This window comes from Pseudonaja textilis, chromosome 1, assembly GCF_049901715.1.
Source record: "Pseudonaja textilis isolate UNSWEBS1 chromosome 1, rPseTex1.2, whole genome shotgun sequence".
Lineage (NCBI taxonomy): Eukaryota > Metazoa > Chordata > Lepidosauria > Squamata > Elapidae > Pseudonaja > Pseudonaja textilis.
Window position 1 is genome coordinate 192,881,985 of NC_141990.1, and position 26,753 is coordinate 192,908,737.

At 41.7% G+C, this 26,753-nt stretch overlaps 1 protein-coding gene across 9 annotated transcripts in view; it reads left to right on the forward strand.

The window, feature by feature from the left end:
* Positions 1-26,753, forward strand: part of KCNH7 (potassium voltage-gated channel subfamily H member 7) — a 344,881-nt gene that overhangs the window by 234,132 nt on the left and 83,996 nt on the right. For 6 of the 9 annotated variants that reach the window (XM_087920062.1, XM_087920061.1, XM_087920063.1 and 3 more), the window contains one exon: positions 25,104-25,529. The exons of 1 other annotated variant lie outside the window; for it this stretch is intronic. In XM_087920062.1, coding sequence (XP_087776188.1) covers positions 25,104-25,529 — 426 coding nt within the window. The remainder of the gene's footprint in view (positions 1-25,103; positions 25,530-26,753) is intronic. 2 more of the 9 variants (XM_087920066.1, XM_087920067.1) reach the window with 1 other exon arrangement.

Sequence of the window (26,753 nt, forward strand, 5' to 3'; positions counted from 1 at the left end):
TCAAAGCTCAACACAAAGGCACCCCCCCTTCTCACACTCGGGGCCGCAGAGGCAAGTATTGAACTGTCGCACGCACCACCATGCCAAGCACACTTGCCACACTGTTAGTAAAATCTCTCTCTCCGTTTCCTTAGAAGGTAAACCGTGCCGCATGGAGGTTGACACAGGGTCAGCGCTCTCAATTATCTCGTGGAACACCCTCAAGAGGCTCCAGCCCAGCCTGTCCACTAGCCGGCTCCAGAAGTGCCAGTTTAGCCTGAAGGACTACCAGGGAAGACCATTCCTGTAATCGGCAGAGGCAAGTTCCTTGTCAATTTTAGAGCTTTTAAAGGCCACCTACCTCTAGTGGTAGTTAACGGCAATCTCCCTACCTTATTGGGGCTCGATTGGTTTCCCCATCTCGGCCTAGGGCTAACAGGAGTCCATGCTGTCTCAACCTCAGACACTGACTCCTTATTCGCTGATTACTCAGATGTATTCAGCGATGAGCTGGGGTGTTATAACGGTACCCCTATATCATTCTCAGTTGAACCCCAGGCAGTCCCAATCAGGCTAAAACCGTGTAGGGTACCATTCGCTATTCGGCCAAAACTAGATGCTGAATTGGATAAACTATTAAAACAAGGGGTCATTGAGCCAACAGATTTCGCCAAATGGGAGACGCCCATTGTCACACCCCTCAAAAAAGACGGTAGCCTGAGAATTTGCTCGGACTACAAGACCACAATCAATAAGTTTCTACAAGTTAGCGCTTACCCAGTGCCCGTCATTCAGCATTTATTACACACTTTTGAACCTGGCAGCATTTTTGCCAAATTGGACATGTCTCAAGCGTATCAACAGTTCCCTGTTGACAACCAAACAGCGGAACTCCAGACCATTGTCACTCACAGGGGTGCTTTCAGATGCAAGCGTCTCCAATTTGGCGTAAGTGTTGCCCCAGGTATCTTTCAATCCCTCATGGAGCGGATTTTACAGGGCCTCCCTGGAGTAGTACCCTACTTCGACGACATCTTAGTCTCGGCCAGGGACAGACCCCAACTCTTCCAGAGAGTTCGAGCAGTGTTAGAGAGGTTCAGACAGCATGGCCTCAAATTGAAAAAGAAAAATGCGCCATTGCCACTAGACAGGTGGACTTTCTGGGATATAAAATTGACGCCTCAGGCATTCACCCCCTGGAGTCCAAGGTTAAGGCAATTCACGAGGCACCCACTCCAACCTCCAAAACTGAACTACAGGCCTTCTTGGGGCTATTGAACTTTTTACGCGTCCTTCTTGCCCCATAAAGCATCAGTAGCTGAACCCCTACACAGATTACTGGATAAAAAGTCACCTTGGCACTGGGGGCACAAAGAAGACCATGCTTTTCACGCCGTCAAATCACTACTCACGTCAGAGGCGGTACTTATTCAATTCGACCCCAACCTTCCTTTAGTGCTGGCAGCAGACGCATCCCCCTTTGGAATTGGGGCAGTATTAAGCCACAGGCTTCCCAATGGCGCCGAGGCTCCCATTGCCTTTTTCTCCAGGACGCTCTCTGCAACAGAGCGTAATTACAGCCAGATTGATAAGGAAGCTCTAGCAGCTGTTGCAGCAGTGAAAAAATTTCACGAATTTCTCTTTGGCCATTTTTTCGAGCTGGTCACAGACCACAAGCCCCTCCTGGGTCTACTAGCTGGGGACAAACAGACCCCTCAAGTCCTTTCTCCTAGGATGATGAGATGGACCCTCTTCCTAGCAGCCTACTCCTACAGACTCATACACCGCCCAGGTAAAACATTGTCCCACTCTGACGCTCTCAGCCGCTGTCCCTTGCCGGCTCCGGCTGAAGACCCTGCTCCTGTCCACGCTATTTTCGAGGTCACCCAATTGGACCTCCCCATCACTGCCCTAGACATTGCTGCTAAAACCAAGGCAGACAAAACGCTCGCCCAGGTGCTCGACTGGGTGAGGAGGGGGTGGCCGGGTGACAATGTTGAAACCAAATTCACACCTTTCAAGACCCGCATGCAGGAATTGTCCAGTTTGCAGGGCTGTCTACTGTGGGGCACTCGAGTGGTCATCCCGACCTCACTGCGTACCCGAGTTCTGGAGGCGTTGCACGAGGGACACCCGGGCATCGTGAGAATGAAGGCATTAGCACGCAGCTACGTGTGGTGGCCGGGACTCGACGAGGACATCGCTAGATGGGTAAGCTCCTGCAACCCCTGCCAGGAATCCCGTCCAGCTCCTCCTATTGCCACCCCTACTAAATGGGAGAGCGCCAGCGCTCCGTGGTCCAGAATTCACATCGACCTGGCCGGCCCTTTGCATGGGAAGATGTTCCTAGTGGTCGTGGACGCCTATTCTAAATGGATTGACGTAGCACAGCTATCCACGACCACCACACAAGCAATCACCAACGTATTAACACGCCTGTTTGTAACACACGGGCTACCCGACTCCATTGTCTCCGACAATGGCCCACAGTTCGCATCAACCGAGTTCAGCCGTTTCGCTGCCAACCTGGGTATCCGCCACATTTTCACAGCCCCATTTCATCCTGCCAGTAACGGATTGGCTGAAAGGGCCGTCAGGACCACTAAAGAAGCCCTGGCTAGGTTCAGCAAGGATGACTGGCATCACAAACTCTCGCGTTTCCTGATGAGCCAGCATTCAACTCCATGTTCAGTCACCAACAAGTCCCCAGCTGAGCTCCTGATGGGCAGGCGTCTGAGGACTGTATTGGACAGACTTCACCCACAATACTGCCCTGACTCTCCCTCGCTTCCACATCGGGGTTAGACATTTTATCTTACAGGAGCCAGTATTCGCGAGGAACTTCGCTGGAGACCCCCTGTGGATTCCGGGCGAGATCGTGGCCATCACCGGACCAAGGTCGTATCGGGTCAGACTGGAGGACGGCGGGTCTGGAGAAGGCACCTGGACCAGCTGCGGAGGCGTCTCAACACCCACACTAGCAGGGACCCAGAATCACAAAGTGACGGGAGGTCTCAGCATCAACCCCACATCCACATCCTTCCCGGCGACCAGTGCACACCAACAGTAATTCCAGAAAGCCCGAACACGGACAGCGGCGCCCAGACGGCGGACCAGCCCGATCCAGCCTACGGGAGCACGTCCCCAGTGACCAACCCTACGAGTCCCGGGCCTGCCCGAACCGAGGGGCACGTTGGTGACACTTACCCGGCTCTGCCTTCCCAGACAGACTCTGAACGGACAGTCAGCGTTCCAGAGCTGCGCCGCCCGGGCGCCAACATAAACCTCCTGCCTACCTCAAAGACTATGCGTGTTTGCATCTGGGGGAAGGGTGTTATGTCCTGAGGACTCTACGAGTTCTCACTCAGGTCCATCCACTTTGCGGGGGCGTTCTCCCCTTCACTCATTGGTTGGTCCTTCCCAGCAGCCAGCTATAAAAGCAGGCTGCGGGGTCCAACCCGTTGCTGATCGCTGCGAGCCAGTTCCAGGCGTGGCAAGCACGGTCAGCCCTTTATTGTTATAATAAAGTATTATTGCACTCATGCTCTGGTTCCGCCTCTCTTTTCCCAAACTTAACAGTTATCACTTTTGTTTTTTCTTTATTAATTTTTAACCCTGCCACCTTTCCATATTGTTCTATTTCTTTCATCAAGATAGGTGTTGTTTCCAGGGGATCTTCCACTATAAAGGCCATATTGTCAGCAAATGCTTGAAGTTTGTACTCCTCTTTTTTAACTTTTAACCCCCTGATCTTTTGATTTTGTCAGATTTGTGCCAGTAGTGCGGGGGTTCCCAACCTGGGGTTCTCGTACCCCCTGGGGGTGCAAGATGATATTCCAGGGGGTGCAAGAAAAGTCGAGGTAAATCATAGGATATTGGCTATATGTTGGCATTTTTGTTTATTATTTATTTCAAGGGGTGCGAGGTTCGAGTGAAATTTCTTTAGGGGTGCGGGGCGAAAAAAAGGTTGGGAACCACTGCAGTAGTGTCTCTTCTGCTAATATATAAAGTAGGGGAGCCAAGGGACATCCTTGTCTTACACTCTTATTTATTCTTATATTATCTGTGTTTTCCCCATTTATTAATATTTTTGCGGTTTGGGTATTATATATTGTTTTAACGAATCCTAAAAATATTTCGCCAAATTTCATGCCTATCAGTTGTTTAATAAGAAAATTCCAATTCAAATTGTTAAATGCCTTCTGAGTGTCTAAAAACATCAGTGCCATTGTTTTAGTTGTGTGTCCTTCATAGAATTCTAAAACATCCATAATTATTCTTGTATTTGTCTTCATTTGTCTATATGGCAGAAACCCATTCTGGTCAATATGAATAATCCTACTTAATATTTTCTTTAGTCTTTCCGCCAATATTGTGGCCAAAATCTTGTAATCTACGTTTAAAGTGATATTGGCCTATAATTCTGAATTTTTTGTGGGTCTGATTGCTCTTTGTGAATAAGGGTTATGTATGCTTCGGTCCATGACTTTGGTATATTAGCACTATCCAAGGCTTCATTATATAGGTCTGTCATTAATTCCTCCAATAACTCTTGAAACTCCTTATAGAATTCAGATGGAATTCCATCCGGGCCCGGGGTTTTATTTAGTTTTTGGGCTCCAATTGCCTTTCTAATTTCTTCTGTGGATATTTTATTATTTAAAATACATTTCTCTTCATCCATAATTTCTGGTAATTTTTTTTCCTTCAAACATTGGTTAATAAGTTCTTCTGGTACTTCTTCTCGATTGTATAGATTTGTTAAAAAGCCCTTGGCAGTATCTTTCTTTTCCTTAGCCTGAGTACATACATTCCCTTCTTGGTCTTTGAGAGCTATAATCGTTCTTTTTTTATTTTATGGGCTAACCATCTCCCTGGCTTATTTGCATTTTAAAAATAATTTTGTTTTACTAATTTAACTTTTCGGGCCAGGTCTTCCTGCATACTTAAATTTATCTTATGTTTTACCAAATCTATATCTTTACTAGTGTTTTGGTTATTTGGATCAATTTGTCTACTTACTTCTAAATCTTTAATTTTTTCTCTCCACACATTTTGTTGTTGTCTTTTTTCTTTATTCTTTTTAATACTATAGCCAGTAGTTAAACCTCTCACGTAAGGCTTTTGGTGTATCCCAGAGATTTTGAAGGGATGTATGCTCTCTCTTGTTCATTTCAAAAAATATTTTCAATTCTTTTCTCACCATTTCAATATATTCATTATCTTTTAATATACTATTATTAAAATGTCCATCTTCCAATCATTCTATTTCCTTTCCACTTAATTTGAATAGGGTTATGATCAGCCCATACATTTGGCAAAATCTCTATATTTTCAATGTTTTCCATTAAGCCTGGGTCCATCCAAATCTGATCTATTCTAGACCAAGAGTGATGGGGATTGGAAAAGAAAGTATATTGCTTTTTGGTTGGATATAGTTCTCTCCACACATCCTTCAAGTTTAATTCCCTCACTATGTTACTAAAAGAAGATGGGAATAGTCTCCTTTTATTTTTATTTTTTTGGGAACTTTTATAGTCTTTGTCCTTGTCTGAAACAGCATTTAAATCTCCTACAGTACATACATTTGTATATTCATTTTCTACGATCTTATAATGGAGTTTATTGTAAAATTCTTTTTGATTTTCATTCAGGGCATATACTGTAACTTCTTCTCCACTTTCACGTTCTTCCTCAGGTCCCAGATATTATTCGCGAAATTGTTGTGCTTTCTCTATTGTATCAATTTTATATTTTTTATTCTGCCATGCTACTAGGAGCCCTTCTGGGGTGAGCCTTCTGAACAATATACCATTCTTAATTAACTGAAATGACAAAAACTGGTAGCTCCTTCTTTGCTCCCTAAGTCTCCTGGGTATTTGCTTCAACGTTACCACTTCATGATCTTTATATATCAGTGGCTCATCTCTGGTCTTGCCATATAGCATGTCTCGTATCGTCTTTCTCGTGAATCGGAAGTGGACTTCTCGGGGTAGTCTGTGTCTTCGGGTGTAATGTGTGTATATTCTGTAAACCTCATCGATGTCATTGTCAATTTCCTGTTTGTCTTTCTGTAGGGCTGTTGCTATCAAGTTCGCCATTATTTCACGTAGATCTTCATTTTTATCTTCAACAACGTTCTGGAATCTCAAATGATGCTTTTTCTAATTCTGTATGCACCACAGAATCCCGAAGTTCACAATATAAAACTTTCCAATTTTGTTCCGATTCCTCTAATCTCTTTTCCACCTCCTCAGTTCTTGCCTCTACTGTGTTTAATTTTTGTTCATTTTTTGTCATTGTCTCTTGCATCTTTCCAATTTTGCTGTCCAAATTTTGTATCTCGTTCTTCACTCCTCCTATTTCCATTCTCATTTCTAATTTCATGTCTTCGTGATTCCTCACTATCAGTTCATGGGTTTTTACCATCATTTCCTGCATCATAGCACATGTTGACTGTACTGCTTGCAAACTTTGGGCGGGATTTGTCTTTTCCACCAGTAGCATTGTGTCAATCGATCTCTGTCCCAGAGGTGAAGATGTCACGAATGTAGGTTTCTTCCCTGATTTTACATTTGTAGTTATTGTTGCCATTTTAACTATTTGTAAAAGCTCTCTTCAATCCACCATCAACTATCCTAGTAGAATTATATTGTCTTCTCCTTTAAATACAGTATATGTATTTATACATATATTTTAAATAAATATTATAGATAGTCCCAGACAGATCTTATTTCTATTTCTTAACTGGTCAAATATTCTAAGGTTTAGAGAGTTAAATATTAATCCAATATATATTTAGTTAATCCACTATAAATACAAGTAAGTAGATACCAGTATGTTTAACCAGAAAACACCAAATCTATATAATCACGTAATTAATGTAAATAGTTAAAGCATCCAGCTCATTAATATATTTAAATATATGGATTTATCTATTTCCTTAAGGATATATATTTAATCGAAGTAAGTAAGTCTAATTTCTTTTTTTTTCCCCTTCGATTTCCTATATAGTACTTTTAAACAAGAATTGATTGATATAATTTATCAGTAGAACAATAAGATGAAAATAATAATACTATATAATTATTCTTTGACCATCTAATTCATATGTTTATAGAATCACTTTCCAACAATTATTCAATTAATCCAAAAAGTTCAATCAGCATTAAGCAATATTCTGTATACAAATTTCTAGTATATTTACCTATATCAAATTAGTTTTCTACCAATAGGTTTGTATCTTACCAATATCTATTAAATCAGATCCAGAGATTTTTTTTGTTAATTGTCTTACAACAGCCCTTAATTCAAAATGTCCTTGTTCCAAGTTGCACAGTCACTTTCTCCGTTTGTGTATTTTCTTGTTGCTCTTTTGTTCTTTTATTCCCACACAGTCACCGTTTCACTTATGAACCTTAAATAAATCTTTCTTATTTTGTTGTCAGGATTGTCTATTAATATTTATCAAATTAAAGTTTCTTTTCCTCAGTCCTTTCTTCCGATCTTTTAATGCACCAAAAGTTTGTTCCCAAGTTTTACACTCTTAATTGTCCTTTCGTTTTCCTATACCACTTAATCGCTTTCACTTATTTTTCTTTCTTTCCCCACTTCTCAAATAAACGGACAATAAGGTTCTATAGTTCACTCCTCCACTCGCAAAGCAAATGTTGTTATCTCACCCTTCGTCTCCTCAGGTTTCACAATTCCATTAGTCAGCATAAATCTCTGCTGTTGTTTCAGTCAGCGCTCCTGTCAAAAACTCTGCCGCTTCACCACACCACTCAATTCGGAACTTCCTTTTCAGTATACACCAATATTCTGAAGATCTTCTTTAAATACACCTTTCCAGTGCTTAGCCTGCTGTTTCCCTCTTTTTGTTTCTTTTAATCGGCTGGGCTGCTGCGTCTCTGGTTCCGATCATCATGGTTGTCACAATCTCCCTCTTCTGCCGTTGGTTTTCAGGGGGTTCTTCTTCCAGTCTCTGGGATCACGGCACCTCCTCAAGACCTTCGTGTCTTCCCCTTTCTTTTGCCTACCCCTCTGGGGTCCGGCACGCTCCAAAAAGCCACCAACTAGCAAAAATCAGAATCTTTCAGAGCGGCGATCCCTCCTCAGCTCCGCACCGACACAGTGCCCAACCGGAAGTCTCCTACAGTGTATATATTAAAGTCAAGGATGAAATAAGGCAATTACAGTGAGCTATTCTTTCATGTTGGGATGTCAAATACCTGTAAGCCTAAGAGGGCACAGAGTTAACAAACAAAACATGAGCAAAATCTTTTATGGCTGGGGAACTGCACATCCTCTCATGATATGAGATAAGTGTGGTGGCGCAATAGTTAGAAGGCAGTCTTGCAGGCTAATTTTGCCGACTGCCAGCAGTTCAATCCTGACAGACTCAAGGTTTACTCAGCCTTCCATCCTTCCATTGTGTGTAAAATGAGGACCCAGATGGTTGGGGGCAATATGCTGACTCTGTAAGCCACTAAGAGAGGGCTGTAAAGCACTGTGAAGCAGTATATAAGTCTAAGTGCTATTGCTATAGGTCAAGTGATGGAAATTCCCATATTTGGCCGTGGAATACAATAACACAGATCTTGATCGAGAGCAGGCCCTTCTTAAGAACTGCATCAAACTCATTGACAGCTATTTTCATGTAAACATTTTTTAGATAGTCTACCTGGGTCTATTGAATGGGTCCTGTGCTGGTAAGGGAAAACCTTCATGATTGCTTTGGCTATGTCTGGAATGGATACCTGTTTCTGCTCTGACTACAGGAGCTGATGTGTTTTTACCAGTTTTTACCAGTATACCTCTTTAAAAAACAGGTTCCAAACTGGTTCAGGTGAAATAGGTTTTCGTAAGGCCCTTCATTTCTACATCATAAGTTACCATTGGGACAATTTTTGCTGTGTATATTTTCAGAACAGGGATCAAGGTACCCCAGGCCTTGCTGAACTTCACAAACTATATTCAGGCAGTCCTAAACTTACAACTACAATTGGAACTGTAACTTAAATTGCTAAGCAATGCAATTAAGTGAGTCGTGCCTGGTTTTTATGACCTTTTCATCTTAGGAGGACTTTAGTATATTATATTGAGATTACAGTTCTCATAATTTCAAAGCAGTAGTTCACGCAATTGTTTTGCTTCTAACTACACATAATTATTCAAAAGTGTACTAAAGTTATACTAAGTGCATTACCAATATACAGCATTATACCAGAGTGCAGGTTTTTAAATACTTTGCATGATTAAATAATTGATTTCCCCCCCATTTTTAATCTTGTAAAGTATCTGAAATTGTGTGAATTGAACAGCAAATTAGTATGAATAAAATTAATAAACTAATGAAAAATTGATCGGATAATTGGATAAGGAGGAAGCTTTTATATTTAACTGTCACTTGAAACAGAGCTAGATTAATTATCCATCTAGCAGAAAGTTACCAGACTGAGGTGGCAGGAGGGCCCAATAGTTATGAGAGAAAAACTAATGTGCAGCTAGAGTTCCTGGTGAGTCATTCTTGCTGGGAAGGTCAAAATGGAAGAGTTGAAATCAGGGAAAATCCAGAATGTAATGGTCTCTGTAGTCATGAGGGAAGCCAGTTCAGATAAAAAAGAAAATCAGTAAAATATGAAAGTGATAACAAATCACAATTGTTCTTTGACCAAGCAGAATAGTGTCAGCGTTCCAAGTATCAACCTCCAAAGAAAAAGACTCCAAGAACATCATCTTTCCAAGGATCCATTTTATGAGAGATGTCATATTGGCAAATCTGGGGAAAACCCAAATCTGAGTGTTCCGGGTTTTCCCTAGCCTAAAGAAAACCTAAAATCCAACCCCTGCACCCAATAGTCCATTACATGGTCCAATCATTACTTTCTTCCAACCCGAGACTATCCCCAGTCACTCCCCTCCAGGTGCAGGGTAATATGTCCTTGACTTTATGAGAAAGGAATGTTGTTGTGGCTAATCTTCCAATGCTCCTTGAAGCCCCACTCCCAAATTCCCAGGCACTAAATGTGGCAGCGCAGAAGCCTCAACGAAACATGACTTCCAAGCTGACAGATAGTTCATGTGAGTTTCAGAGCAGTGCAATTTAATGCATTACAATGCCATGTAATGAGACCCTAGGTTGGAAAGTGCTTCTCTAATTATTGGGGAGGGAGGATGTCAAAATTTTATGAGTAGATCCAGAGGTTCAAAACAAAGATATAATGAAGTCTGGTCATTGTTGCTGCCAGTATTAGAAGAAGGGTTCCTCACTTGACAAGGATATATGCAGTTGAACATGGAAGTGGCAAGCACAAACCAAGGAAAAGTTGAAACTCTCAGAACTGATGAAGGGAGACCTAGGTTCAGATCAGTGGTGGGATTCAGATACTGTAAAATCTCCAGTCAGAGGTGGTATTTGCTGGTTTTCCGAACTACTCCAAATTTCTAGTACCAGTTCTCCAGAACTGGTCAGAACCTACTGAATACCACCTCTGGTTCAGATACACCCTCATTGGTAAAAGCTCCGATGATTGTTAGGGCAATATACTCTCTTGGAACAATTTACCTCACATCATGTTTATTACAGGAAAACAGAGGAAGGAAATCTACATTGACGTCTTGAAGGAAAGACAGGATGTAAACAAAACAGAAATGAAGTGCATTGTAATGCATGTTTTATGAATGAGTGAACTTAGTGGAATGAGTCACTATAAATCAGATAATTAATAATTCTGTTAGACTGCAGAGGAAATATAAAAGTGGTGATACTCAAAGTGCTTTGGAATGTGTGTTTGGCTACAGTCCAACAAGTAATATAGTTACTGGAATTAGTGAATGTCCAGTAAACATCAGTGTTACACAGTTGTATGTCCCTCTGTACATGCAGGAATGGAAGACAGAAATTCCATAGCAAAATGCAGTATCTCGAAGGGACACAATACTCAGTACTTAATAAGGGAATTGCAATGCAATGTTTGGAGAAATGGATGAACCTAAAACTACAGGATTGGATTTGGCAAATGCAATATGGAAGAGACATAAACATTGTGAAAGTTTGTTCATTGCCAACACCTGCTTCAAGCATGAAAGATACGTCAAGATAATAGTTAATAATTGAATTAAATTAACCATGTCATAGAAAACAGAAGTTGGAGAATCCAAGACAGTCAGGAAAAACTTCCAGGGATCGATCGCAGTACTAGTATCCACAGCAAACCATGACAGAGCCAAAATGAGGACATGCTTGGTGGCATCATTAGGCAAATTCTAAGAAAAATGTAGTTTAGTGCAGGTACGCAAATGTGGCATTTATATATGGTGTCATCATCTCATGTGCCATCATTTTGGACCATCAGCGTTCGCTGTGGAAGCCTCTAGAATACAGATTATAATTTGTGATACTATCTAGAACAGGGGTATCAAATTCACAGCATCACAGCGGTGTCACATGATTTATTGGGACTTCCCCCCCTTCACTTAACCGGGTGTGGGCATGGCTAGCATGTGACGCATCCAGCCCTCAGGTCAGGCGTTTGACGGCCCTGATTGAGAACAACACTTCCTTAAAGTCATTGCTTGAATAGCATTTACCCACCAACAGTAAAGTGGTTTTAGATCAGCCCAAGAACAACTCCAGTGGTCCAGTACCAATCTTTTAATCCAAATCACTGGATATTTCACGCTGCATATAAATGCTGCAGCTAGCAATATTGCTATGAATTCTAGGAGGTATTGCAAAGATACATTACAGCTTCGCCAGATATAAGAGATAGATGCTTGACCTATGGCCACAATTGGATCAGAATTTCCATTGCTAAACAAGGTAATTATAAAGTGAGTGGCACCTCATTTTACAACCATTTTTTTTGCTACTGTTGTTCAGTGAATCACTGCAGTTGTTAAGTGAACCACCCATTTGTCCACTGAATATGGCTTCCCCCATTGACTTCGCGTGTTGTAATCTAGCTGGAAAGGTCACAAATTGCGATCATATGATCCCAGGATGTTGCAACCATTAGAAATACATGTCAGTTGCCAAGCACCCAAATTTGGACCACATAACTGTGGGGATGGTGCAAGGGACATCATTGGAAGGCCTGGTTGTAAGTCACTTTGTTCGGTGCCGTTGTAACTTCAAGCAGTCACAAATGGTTGTAAGTCAAGGTCCACCTGCATATTAGAGATAATGAAATTCCAAATGAGCAGCTGGTAATATCTTTTAAGGCAGCAATCCTGCCTTTGCTTAACCAAGATTAAATGCAGCTAATTCAGGAAGGATTCCTTCTCATAGAATTTAAGAGTTTTTCTGCATGTTTATGCAGAAGATTCCCCGTCAAGAGCCTACTAAAAGATGAACATACAAAATTGCAGCCTTCTCCATATTTGCAAACATGGCCAGTGTTTAAAAAAAATCAAATCAAATCCCTAGATTGAACCACTTATTTAGAAAGAGTAAATTGTTATGTGATGTTTTACACCCACATCTTTGGACAAAAACATGACAATTTTCATGTTTAGAGCACTGCGTTAAACAGTGGATATAAGTCGGTAGGAAGACAGTTTGTTAAATGGAGAAATAGAGCTTTTTTATTCTGAACTAGTCTGGAACAATAGACTCACAATGGAGAGTAAAACCTCAGCTACCATTGGAATTAGCACGAAGGAGATAATTATCTAAAGTAAAATTGTGGAGAGAGAAAAAACACATCGGAAGATCAAGGAAATTTATGAACAATAAAATACATTTTGCTTTTTGAGGTTTTATTAAAGTCTATCAATGGCTAATAAAGGGAATACTGTATGAAAAATTAAAATATGCCCACACAAAATCTCTGCATTATTCAGTCTGCATAAAGTGAATGTGCAAGAAATAGGGCATTGCAACGGCAGGTTCTGCCTCCTCCCTTATGCACTGTAGGGCCTCTCTGCGCAAACCTGGATGAAGTTCCTGAGTGTAAACCTTTTCTGAGGTTTATATAATGTATAACATTCTATGCTGAGATATTGCTCTCATTTCCCAAATAGATGTTGTTTTGCTGAACATCTGTAAGGAATAAGTAACACAGGCTTCTGCTTTTTTTTTTTTTAAAAAAAAATAAGAATCTATGTGCAATCAAATTGATGACTGCATCTCTTCAATGCATTTGGAGTCCTATATAACAGGGGTCCCCAATTCCGGTTCATGACCCGGGGCTGGGCCGCAGCCCGTTTGGAACCAGGCCATGGAAGCGTGTGTGCGCAAGTGCAAAGCTGCATTTGTAAAAATGGCACAATGAACAACCATCCCTTCTCCTTCCCACACCTCACCACCGTCTCCGCCAATCGGGAATGATTGGAGATCTCTGCTGTATAATATTTGTTGGTTTTGAAACAAACGTGCATACTTGCCTCCTCATGAGGCACTCATGCATTTTGTACCTCAGTGGGCATGTGTAAATATAATTTTTTTTTATGGCTACTTGCTTCTAAGTATACCAGAATTTCTCCTACTTTGGGGACGGAAGCTTGGCTCTAAAGATAAGCAAGTATTTCTGTGGTGTACCGTAGAATTTCAATCATGTACTAAAGGTAACGGTTCCTCTCACACATACCTCCTAGTCATTCCTCACTCTAGGGGGCGGTGTTCATCTCCGTTACAAAGCTGAAGACCAGCGATGTCCAAAGACGTCTCTGTGGTCATGTGGCCAGCATGATTAAATGCCGAAGGCACACGGAACGTCAATTTCAATAGAAATTATTATTTATTTATTTAACTGAAACACGAAACTAATACCACCAAAGCAAAATTGTACAAGCCACATCACAGCACAATTTACTCCCACATGAAACCTAGAATAAGAGTTGAATCTTACTTCACAAGGTAGGAGTGAATGACTCCCTCTGCTCCTCTGAGCACACAGGAATATGCGATCAAAAGAAGTTTATTGGAATGATAATTAAAATAGAAATCCGCCCGTCTCTTTCTTTTTTTTCTAAATTTAGTAAATTTTATTTAGTTTTTTACATTTTCAAAATTTAAAAACATAAAATGAAACTTTATACCTCATGACTAAACAATGAAGGCGCATGGAACGCAGTTCCCTTCCCACCAAAGTGGTCCCTATTTTTCTACTTGCATTTTTACATGCTTTCGAACTGCTAGGTTGGCAGAAGCTGGCACAAGTAATGGGAGCTCACTCCATTATTCAGCACTAGGGATTCAAACTGCCGACCTTTCTGATCGACAAGCTCAGCGTCTTACCCACTGAGCCACCGTGTCCATGTACTGCCACCTGCTATTAGACATCCCAGCTCTTCTGTCATCCCCTGGAACTCAGTCTTGCAACAACAGCACAGCTTCAGAACCAGTATGAGGGTCCTTCCATGTGGAGAATGGATATGTTAAGTACAGGTAGTCCTTGACTTACAACAGTTCATTTAACGACCATTCAAAGTTACAATGGCACTGCAAAATGTGACTTAATGACCATTTTTCAGAGTAATGACCTTTGCGTCACGTAATCAAAATTCAGGTGCTTGGCAACTGTTTCATATTTATGACCGTGGCTGTTTCCCAAGGTCACGTGATCCCCTTTTGCGACCTTCTGACAAGCAAAGTCCACGGGGAAGTCAGATTCACTGAACAACCGGGTTCCTAAGTTATCCACTGCAGTGATTCGCTTAGCAACTGTGGCAAGGAAAGTCGTAAAATGGGGGCAAAACTCACTTCACAAATGTTTCACTTAGCAACATAGATTTCAGGCTCGGTTGTGGTTGTAAGTCGAAGACTACCTGCAACTCTTTCCAGGCCCAAAGAAAGCCCAGCATGCTTGTAACTCCCTAAGGAAAGAACTTAATAATGGAGCCGTGTTGGTGATGAATGGTTGAATGGATTATTTGAATTGCTGTATGTCCAACCACAGGTGCAGCTCAGCCTATGGTTGCATGGTTTACCTTACCTTTAGTTGACTCAGGCTACTGCAGGTGATTTAGTTACCTTAATATCTCTTAAGTGGTGTCAAACTGGATTTCTTTGAGGGCCGAATCAGAATTGTAATTGTCCTCCCTGGGGGACAACTGGCCAGGAGGGGGGATAATAGATGGAATGGATGCCTCCTGCAGCACTCTGCCAGCCAAAATGGGGCATGGAGGCATGCGCGCGCCCCCCACACCCCATTTTGGCTAGCAGAGGCACCCCAAGCCAGTCCTTTGCTATTTCCAGGCTGGCCCCACAGGCCAGATCTAAGCACCCCATGGGCCAGATCCAGACCACGGGCCTTGAGTTTAACACCCCTGTCTTAAGGGATATTCCTTAAATGGGAAGGAAGAAGTTAGTAAACCCCAGCAATGTCCAGTTGCTTTTTGGTTGCCAATGAAAAAGATTTAGAAGTGAAAACAAAATAATAACTATTTTTGTGTGTTCCAAAAAGGAACATGCTGAGTCATAGTGGTGGTATTCAAATTTTTTTACTATCGGTTCTGTGGGCGTGGCTTGGTAGACATAGTTTGGTGGGCGTGGCAGGGGAAGGATACTGCAAAATCCCCTCCCCTCCCCCACCCCACTAACCTGCTTTCCTGCTCTGTTCTCCTGTGCAGGGCAACAAAAGAAGACCCAGCTGATCAGCTGGGACTCGGGAGGCAGAGAATAGATGGGGGTGGGGCCATTCAGAGGTGGTATTTGCTGGTTCTCCAAACTACTCAAAATTTCTGCTACCGGTTCTCCAGAACCTGTCAGAACTGGCTGAATACCACCTCTGGTCTGCCTGTGTGTAAATGATGTTGTACAACAGTGATTCTCCATGTGGGCCATAGGATTCCCAGGGGACTATGCTATATTTCTAAGGGGTTGCCCAAACTTAACTGCCAGGAGTATAATCCGTCTGTCCTAATCCTCCCGTTTCATTCTCTGTGCTAATTCCAGCAGCGTAGCTGTTGAAAATGACTGCGTGCGTAGGCACCGTGAGGAGTCAGCGAAAGAAGAGTTTAAGTGATAAGCACATCCATCATAGCTCTCAGAAGTCCTATCCCTATTCTGCTTTCGAAAGCTTGGCTTTCAAGTGGGCCCTGATCATGCTGAGGGATGGCTGAAATCAGAATTTTACTCATTTCCCTCTCCTGTAGTGCCATTTTGCAATCTGGTGTTTTCACGGAGTTTTCCTCCAAGTCCACCTTGAGTCTTTTTATTTATTTATTTATTTGATAGTTGTGGAAGTTCAACAAACCAGCTAATTAAATAAAAGCCTCCCTAGTCCAAGCAAAGCATGTTGGGAGAACATGCTGCATGCTGCTCGTCTCTTTGGCTTTTAATCATTACCCAGTGCTCCAATTTGAAAGCTGAGCCCTGTGCAATTACAGAGAAAAACCTTAAATGCAATTTCTCTAGAAAATAGCAGTTTAATTGGGAAGCTGAGAACATTACCTGATCGATAATGAGAGTTTTTTCTCCTACAGCTTTGCCATTGCTCCCCAACCTCATTCCCCCCCCCACCCAAAAAAAAGATCGTACTAACTAATTAAGTCCACTACTGAGAATGCAATAAATTCTGGAATATGACTCTATGTCCTACTCTTTCTTGACCCAAAGGAATTTCATGTAACGAGTATAGTGCTATTGACATGCTGTTTAGTCTCTTCCAAAAATGCTAATATGAGATTTCTTTGAACTTGTTTTTTATATTGAGATAATAAGATTCATATAAAGGGTGTTTGAGATGCCAGAAATTATAATAGTACAATTATCTCTAATAATACTGGAACTCAGTCCTAAATTTGAATGAACTTTTTAAATAATGCTTTTAATACATTCCACAAATGTCCCGTAGAACAGGAATTCATAACATAATTAGAATCAAGAGCAGGCCTCTTCTGGTAGTGCTTAGGCATACAGTAATTAGCAAACTAGCAAAAAGAAAAAAGAAAGTAAACTGAAGCAATGATTACACTCTCCAAGACAACATCTTAGAATTGTTATACTCCAGAGGTGGTATTCAGCAGGTTCTGACCAGTTCTGCAGAACCGTAGCAGAAATTTTCAGTAATTCAGAGAACCGGTGGTAACCTCCCCCCTGGAGTAGGGTGGCCAATGGAGATTTTACAGTATCCTTACCCTGCCATGCCCATCAAGCCATTCCATGCCCACCAAGCCACGGCCACAGAACTGGTAGTAAATTTTTTTGAATCCCACCACTGCTATATTCTGAACTGAAGGAACATTCCCAGAGTCCCAGATGATAAAAGTAGGTATTTGTAGGAGAAGAGCAAGCAGCGCTGGAGTGGAGAGGGTAGCTAAAGTGGAGCAGAGCTAAACATGTCATCAGTTTAGAGTCCTTGCATTGCCACAAGAGATCCAAGTCCAACCCCCTGCAAATTCAATTGACCCTTATCTAGTGCCAATTTAGTGCTGTTAGTTGGCTAGATAGTTGATTAATAAATCATCTGTGTTTCAACTTTATGAATGGTCCTGATTCTTTGCGCCTGACAGTATTATTCATTGTCCCATGTGGCAAGGGAGATGGAAAAAAGGATGTGTGCGCTTAGTTAGATTGATCAGAATGTATCATCTTTGGATGTATCTTCTCTGAAGTAGCTAAAGACTGTTCACTTAATGCATACAAACGAATGCATTTTGCTGTTTGAAATATCACAACCTTGATTTGGAGTTAGATGGAGAAATAAAATATATGAACTGCTTTGATTGGAAACTGTGGTTATATTCTGCCGTAATTTATGTAAGCAGTGCTTTTGGAAGCTGAATGAAGGATTATGGAAATCACATCCAATATTGGTTGGATCCAGATTAAGTGTTCATGCTGTAATTGCATTGAAATCATTTTGAGGCAGGTTAACCATGATTAATTTAATAACCATATCTAATTTAATCCAAGTCCCCACTCTGTATTTCTACCTGTTATTACAGATGTGAAATGTACTTAGATTTGGTGGGATTGAAACTGTCTCATGGGACTCTAAATTAGTAGTGTTCTAGTCATCCCTTTTGGTTTAATTCATTAGAATGTCATTATTTTTAAGAGTTAACAAAAGAGGCCTAGGTATGTGAGTGTTGGGTTTTTTTTTCAGCTTGCATGTTTACATATCTATAAGTTTTGTCAGCAAATTCATTAGCTGAGTCTATAAGAAATTCATTATCTTAAATATGGTCAGTGTTCCTGTAATGGATCTCGTGATATTTTCGGCATAGGTGGAACTCTTTTGTTTTGGAACTGGAACTTAATTTACAACAGATTTGCCTTGTGATTTTCCGTGTGAATGCAGCTAAGCTGTATTTTGGTAGTAGCCATCCCCCAATCTTTCTTAGCTGCATTCACACCCTCTGTATATAAATTCAAATGTGTTTTGTCCTGGGAAAATGCTGGAGTTCAAATGAAGTACAATAAAGATTGAAATTATTTTCTTTATTGTTGTTCTGAAAGTTAATATAATCTTAAAGTTCTCCCCTCCCTCTATCACTGGGGAGGGTGGAGGTAACTGTTAGCTTAATTTTCACTTGTGCACCTGGATTTGTTATACATTTAGCAACTAAATTTGCACATCAGGCCTTCCTGCAGGAGATAAGGCAAGTGCAGCTATTAATCATGTTCTTTTGACGGGGTAAACAAATTAGCCTGGCTGAGAAGTCTGGATGATTTTGGTGGAGGCAAAGTAGAAAATAATTATGGCTTCTCTTGATTTGTGTAAGACAATCAGCTGATTGAAAGAAAACAGGCACTAATGAAAATGGTGAACCTCAGCATGAGGCAGCAGCAAGTAGCCGTACCTGGACTTAAAAGCCAACCAGCGTTGCACTTGGTTACTGCTTGGATGGGGACTAAAAATGAATCAGGCTAGATTGAAAAATCACAAAAACATTTCAAGAGGCGGCAGTTGAAAAAAGTCTGTATTGTGGCCAAGAAATGAAAATCACCAGGAGTTGAGTTCAATTCAAAGGAGTCTTCACCTTTAACAAAAACGACAGCAGAAGATCAACCTGCTTTTCAGCTTAAAGAATATCTTTTTTTTTTTTAAAGTAATTAGGGTGGCATTTTTTCCCCTTTCCAATTCTAGAAAACCCATTCTGAAGCTGAAATCCTTCAGGACCTTTCTGCAAGAAGCCAACTATGATCAGAGCAGCTGAAAACTAGTCGATTTTGAAGAGACTAAAAATATTTAGAAGAAGACTGTAAACAATAAAACAGGTTTAACATAGTGTATAAAATGAAAGAAAGAAAAAAGACCCCTAAGAAAATCAAGAGGGGAAAAAGAGAGAGAAAAAGCCTGATCTATCCATGGAAAAGTCCTTCCATTTTGCATCATCACCCTACTTGCTGCAGCTCTTAGTTGACCAATATCAGCCTACCACTATCAGAAGCCTTCTTCCTACTTTCGACCTAAAGAAAGATCTCTTATGGGTTATCAAGCAAAGTTGGGTGCTATTCTACCAGTTCGTCCTGGGTCTGGCGTACCGGTAGCACTGAAGATCAGCTGAGACCAAACTGGTTCTCTCTGACGAGCTGCTGTTGGACCCAGCCACCCAACTGGGCTTCAGCTGTGGGAGACACAGGGAGAGTGCAGGATTGCAGGAGGTGGGTAGGAAAGTCTCTGCGCGTGCACAAAGTGTGCCCACCAAGCCACGCCCACCCAACCAGTGGTAAACCACTTTGAAACCCACCACTGATACTATTATCAGAATAGCCTAATTGCGCGTTATTCCATAACAAAACACAAAATTACTGCAGCAAAGTTTGTCCTTTTCACGGATGTGAGTGCTTCAAAGTTTTTTTAAAAAAGAGTTTCTTTATTTGGACTTAACCCACACTCATCCAAAGCCCTTCTTTCAAGCGCTTGGTCTCTGTGACACCAGACGGGAGAAAATGTTATGTAAGGATCTCGAAGCTACAGCAAATTGGGCAGGTACAGAGCTCACCCGATCACTGTCCTATTATTTATTGATTTGAGTAAATTTACATGGCCACACTCTCAGTGACCCTAGGCATCTTACAAAAATAAAAACCCATTATACAAACAATAAAAACGAGCAGCGCGGTGGCCCTAGAGCTCCTGCCTAACAATCAGGAGGCCATGAGTTCATTCCTAGGTAGCGGCAGATATTTCTCGGAATTATTGTCTGCTGTGAACTCCGCATTGGCATCAGGAAGGGCATTCGGCCAGTAAACGCTCAGCTCCATTTAGTTGCCCCAACTCCACCCCAATGCAAGGAATTACAGGGTCATTAAGAGAGAGAAAAAAGAAAATTATAAAAACAATAACTCCACCTCCACTCCCTAGTGACGACAATCAAGCAAATAGGCCACTTGATGAGCTCCATCCCATTCTGGAGCTCAGGTCTGTTAGTAAAACCAGGTCTTTAGAGCCTTGTGAAACAGTGTCAAAGTGGGAAGGTCTATGCAATCTAACCTACTATCACAAATTGTATTGCTTTTAATTAAACTTTTCAAATGAGTGCATGTGGTATGAATGTATTGGTCTACCTTTGTTTTCACTGGTGCATTTTCTCCAGTTTTCCTATAATGGGAAGCTACCCTGTGCTACTCTCAATGCATGTAGCTTTCTAGCATTTAGGTACACTGACTCCCTTTATAGACCTTTTTTGCTGAAAATAGAGAAAATTGAATTGCTGATTTCGGGATTTATTGATTTTAAAGGTTTATTTATGGGAAGAAGGTAGCTACAATATATGGGAGGATGGAGATCCAATTATGTTTGAAACTGCTGCAAAGATCGGAACTCGCTTCTTTAGTTACCTTTCTTTTTCTTGCTATTTTACTATTCTTTTTTTCTCTTTGACCCTTTTATGATCTTTTTTCTGTTTCTTCTATGCTTGTTTAATTTTTTTGAAAAAACCTTTGTCAATCTGCTTTTAATAAAATTTATTCATAGTATTTAGGTACCCTGATTATAATTTCCCAACAAATGGACCATAAAATGAATAATTGGGGGGGGGGGTGTTACTTAAATACAGAGGGTGTTTTTTAAAATATATACCGTGTTTCTCCAACAATACGGCCTCCACCAATAGGAAGGCCCAGCATGATTTCTAGGCATGAGGTGAAATTAAGCCCTGCCCCCCAAATTTAGGCCTATTTAAACCATGCATTTCCCTACCATTTCTCACATCGTTCGTTATAACTACACGAGGTGAAGAGAAATGGGGGGGAAGGGCAGGGGGATGGGGAAAAAACTTGCCTTTAGGAGTCCCTGCAGGTAGCCTAGGCTAGAATACCCCGATAGCCGATAGAAGCTCCTCGAAGGCAGAATCCCCAGCCGCTTCAGGGCGTGGCATGGCTGCCCATGTCCCCTCACCTATAGGCAGTCTCTTTCAGGCAATGGAAGCTCCCCAAGTGCAGTCACCAGCCGATCGGCCAGTAGAAGCAGCCTTGGGGCGAGAGGAGTGTATGTGTGTGCGCTCACCCCGAGGTCGCTTCTATCGGCTGATCGAAGTGGCTGGTGACTGCATTTGGGGAGCTTCCATCGCCCGAAAGAGACTGCCTAAAGGTGAGGGAACATGGGCAGCCACGCCACGCCCCAAAGCAGCTGGGGACTCTGCCTTCGGGGAGCTTTTGTCGGCCGAAAGAAGCGGCCTCGTGGTGAGAGGAGTGCGTATAGGCCGCTCTAGGTGGGGGAGGAAATTAAGTCACTCCCGAAAAGATGGCCTAGCCATTTTTTCAGGGGTCAAAAAAAATATAAGGCCGGGCCTTATGTTGTGAGAAACACGGTGTATATATGAAAAAGCAATTATCCAAGATGCTATTATTGAAAGATAAGTGAAAGAAAATGAGTTTTTTGAAAACACTCAAACATGAGGCTTTTATTTGTGATATTTTCATAAAACACAGGTTGTCCTTGACTTGCGACTGGTTGCTTAGCAACCGTTCAAAGTAACGGACCTCCCCCAAAATAGATTCTTTCTGGCCTGTTAGGACTGATTCTTTTGATTCCAGTTCCTTCAGTGATCAGAGAATTAGGTTTGGTATTCTAAAGCAGGGGTCTGCAACCTTGGCAACTTTAAGACTTGTGGATTTCAACTCCCAGAATTCTTTGCTGGGTGAGGAATTCTGGGAGTTGAAGTCCACAAGTCTTAAAGTTGCCAAGGTTGCAGACCCCTGTTCTAAAGGACCCCATCTAGCTCAATGATTCTGAGTTCCTATCGTCTGCTTCTTAGAGCCTCTGTGGTGCAGTGGTTAGGGTGCAGTACTGCAAGCTACCTCTGCTGCAGCCAGATGCCTGCAATTTGGTAGTTCGAATCTCACCAGGCTCAAGGTTGACTTAGCCTTCCATCCTTCCAAGGTGGGTAAAATGAAGACCCAGATTGTTGGGGGGCAATAGGCTGACTCTGTAACTGCTTAGAGGGGGCTATAAAGCACTATAAAGTGGTATATAAGTCTAAGCGCTATTGCTATTCTGTATATGAAACGAGGAAAGGACAGTGGCCTAAATATAGTTGAGGCAGGAGGGGTGGCCACTTTTGACCCTACAGGCACAGAGATCCCAGCTGGTTCTTCCATCTTGAAAAAACAGTGCTGGTCATGATTTATTGTAATTCTGGTGAGGATCCAAAGATGAACCTAGGCGTTAGGAAGTGGCAGGATGAGTGAAGGCTGAACAACAGGTGGAAAACAGGCCAGCCTCGCAAACAGAATGTACTGAGAGTGACCACTAGATGGCACTAGAGATACAGAGTGCAAGCTTAATTCTCTAATGTTCATGCAGACTCTTGTGGCTCTGGGAGCTCATAATAATACTCATGATGTGATGGCCATGGGCTTCTTGTTCCTCCCAGCTTGTGTGCCTGAGCCCTGGCATCTAAACCGGTCTGCTTCCCCTCACATTTTAACTGATGGCTAACATGACAGGGTAGTCTGGAGGAAGGAGGCATCTGAAAGGTTTAACCCTGAAGAGGAACACTGTCTTGTCCTCTCCTCCGATATTAAAATGTCTTGGTGCTGGTCTGGCTTATCTATGTATAAAATGCACCACATTTTGGCCTGGCTTACATATAATGACAAGGAGCATGCAGTTTACATCATGGTATAAAGTGTGAAAGTAACCGTTCATCATGGCATAGCGTATAGTTTATGAATCAAGCCATTCTGATTACTCAGTATGCCACAACCAAATATGATTAGTGCTACGTGTAGACCAAGCATTGAATCAACTGTGAATAGGAAGTGGGATTCTACTGATTGGTCCTGTTCCCAATAAACAGCACTAGCTTGTTTCACCCCAGATATCCACAATCATGCCGTCAAACACCTGTCCAGAACAACTACACACAGTTTTTCCTCGCATGCCATTCCTCTGCTAAACAACTAATTCCCACAACACTGTCAAACTATTTACTAAGACTGTATTACTATTATTCTTCTCATCCTTCCTATTATCCACCTCCTTCTACTTATGAGTACGTATGGCTTGTATCTTTCCAATTTATGTTGTTTTATTTAGTTTCCTAGTATGATTTCGATTGCTTATTATTTAGTACCCCATGACTATCACTAAGTGTTGTATCTCCTGATTCTTGATGAATGTATTTTTTTTAATGTACGCTGAGAGCTTATGCACCGAAGACAAATTCCTTGTGTGTCCAATCACACTTGGCCAATAAAGAATTCTATATGCATAACAATCGTCTCCATTTGTACAGCTGCTTTGCAGGTAAGCAACGGGACCCACACATGCACAGACAAAGAAGCTGTTGCTTAATATTTCAGCAAAAAAGGATGACAATTGGAATATGTAATCAAGGGGAATGTATTTGTTTCCCAAGGGAATTAGGAGTTAGCACTAGGAAAGCTGACATGAGAAGATCCTTTTTGAGTGCAAACTAGCTTTTGGCTGTTTCCAGGAGCCATCTCTGGCCTAGGTTCATTATCCATCTATCACTTCAGAAATGCTTCTGAGGAACAGAATAAGTGGTTGTTGATTTTTAGACAGCAGGCAAGTTATACAGAGTGTTAAATCGTATCTTTTTGTCCTTTCCTAGTAATTCTCATTTACTCTCTAGCCTCAGGAATTTTAGGGATGTGTCTCTCTCTCATATAGATACTAGTAATAAATAATGTAATACAGGTAGTCCTCGACTTACGATCCCTATTGAGCCCAACGTTTCTGTTGTTAAGTGAATCATTTGTTAAGTGAGTTTTGCTCCATTTTATGACCTTTCTTGCCACCATTGTTAAGTGAATCATTGCAGTTGATAAATTAGTAGCCTGTTTGTTAAGCGAATCTGGCTGCCCCATTGACTTGGCTGATGTCAGAAGGTCGCAAAATGGGATCACAGGACACCGGGACACTAAATCCGTCATAAATGTGAGACCATTGCCAAGCATCTCAGTTTTGATCACGTGATCACGGGGATGCTACAAAGGTCGTCACGGTGAAAAATGGTCACATTTTTCAGTGCCATTAAACTTTGAGTGGTCACTAAATGAACTGTTGTAAGCCGAGGATTACCTGTAATACTTTAAAAGTCACCTTGCCCGTTCTAATTTCCACACAATTATCTTGCGCTGCCTTTTCGGGAAGCCTTGTTCAGAAATAGGTGCATTTCTTTGATAGTTTGCCTGTTCCATTTCTTCTTCTTTTTTTTGAAAACAATTTTATTGGTTTTTTTAAAAAACAAACAAAACAAACAAAACATAAAAACATCAGCTCTCTTCCATGCATATATACAAGCAGTGTGTCGGTTGGTTCATCAGTTTTGTGCATTCATTTCGTAGTCTCAATTACAGTTATATTACATAATAACTCGTATTATCAATCCAAACTTATATATCCTCATATCACTATTAAAAAATCATTTGACTATGATTTTATTCATTCATACTTTATGAGATAACTATAATTTAAGTAGTTTATCCTATAACAAATCATATAATCATACCAAATTTATCCTAAAAAACACTTTATAGATATGATGTCAAATAACAAAAGAAAAAGAAAAAAACAAAGATATTCCTTATTATCTAACATTCTAAATATTCTATTATTGTATTTTATCATCCAACCATTGATAGAAAAGGTCCCAAATTTTATAGAATTGTTTATCCTCTTGCTCTCTAATTTCCTGTTCCATTTCTACGTGACTCACCGGATGGCGGTTGTTCTTTTTTTTTTTTTTGACTTCCCAAGGTCCTGTCTTTGGGAGCCGACGTCCTGCCAGAATATAAGCTCCAAACGCCCCGCATCAACAAGTTTACGATATTGCACTACAGCCCTTTCAAAGCAGTCTGGGATTGGCTCATCTTGCTGCTTGTGATCTACACCGCCATCTTCACCCCTTACTCGGCAGCCTTCCTTCTCAATGACAGCGAAGAACAGAAGAGGCGGGTCTGCGGCTATTCCTGCAACCCCTTGAACATGGTAGACTTAATTGTGGATATTATGTTTATCATTGACATTCTCATAAACTTCCGAACGACATATGTCAACCAGAATGAAGAAGTGGTAAGTGACCCGGCGAGAATAGCAATTCACTACTTCAAAGGCTGGTTCCTAATTGACATGGTGGCTGCAATACCTTTTGACCTGCTGATCTTTGGATCTGGCTCGGATGAGGTAAGCCAAACGAAGCGTGCAGCTCGCTTGCTTTTAATGCATGTGTCATCCCGTATGTACGCGCCACCTGCTTCATCTCAGTTCAGACATAATCCCAACGCATGATTGTTCGTCACCTTCCCCACTTCCTTTGCAAGTACAAGGAAGAGAACTGAATCGTCTTAACTTACAGCAGATCATAGCTTCCCGTTTTGTATGAATGTCCCAAACCAAGATATCCACAAAATATTCTTTTTTTCTCTCACACCAACAATGTGGAGTATTCATATGTGGGTTATTCTGTGTTACCACTGTGTATCTGCGTAAGAATATCTACTAGGTGTTGGACAGAGGTGGGCTTCACATAATTTAACAACCAGTTGCCTAGTGCAGAACCAAAAATGTGAGCGTGCCTTCTGTGCTTGCGTGTGGCTTCAAACATATGGCGATTTCATGCGCGCGGCTTCCAGCCCACCTTCTCGGGCAGCTGTGGTGAGTAGAGCGGGTGAGGCATGGAAATCAGCTGGGCTGCGTGGGCGGGGCGAGCGAGCCAGAGAGTGAAATATATAGGATGGGATAGCACCAAGGGAGGGAGAGCCCAGCCAGTGGTTGGAACTACTGGTACGGGTGAACCGGTCCGAACCGGCAGCAGCCCACCTCTGGTGTTAGATGTTGATTGGAGAGATTTAGGTTCAAGTCTCCATCAGTGCCTATCCATGATAAAGAACTCTGTATTAAAACAAATGGCCTCAACTCCTCAGTCTCAAGGGAGAAACAAGTTGCAGAAGCAGCCTTGTCCTGTCTAATTGGACATTATTTGTTCTGACCCAACCCTGTTACCAAACAAGAAAATATCAAACACATGCAGCAACTCAAACCTTCACAGCTTTAATCTACAAATAAACTTCTTTGTAGATAAAAGATGGCTGGCAGCCAATTAGTTCTACCAGAAAAGCCTTAACAGAATTCTTCAGATAACCTGGAGTCTCTACACACAATGCTGGGTCCTTAGAGCGTTTTTTCTTTCTGCAAAGGCAAAAACCTTTTGAAACCAGGCTTATATTCCCTGGAAGGAGGGGCCATTACATTGTATCCTTACTCCCGAGTTGCCTGTGCTGCTCCAGCTGTTCTCTTCCTCAAATCATCGTGCGCTCACGCACACTTCGCACAGGCTCCTCGGGAACCTCCTCGTCACTGCTGCCAGCCCCCACAATCCCTGAAGGCAAGCAATTCACTCCCTGATGG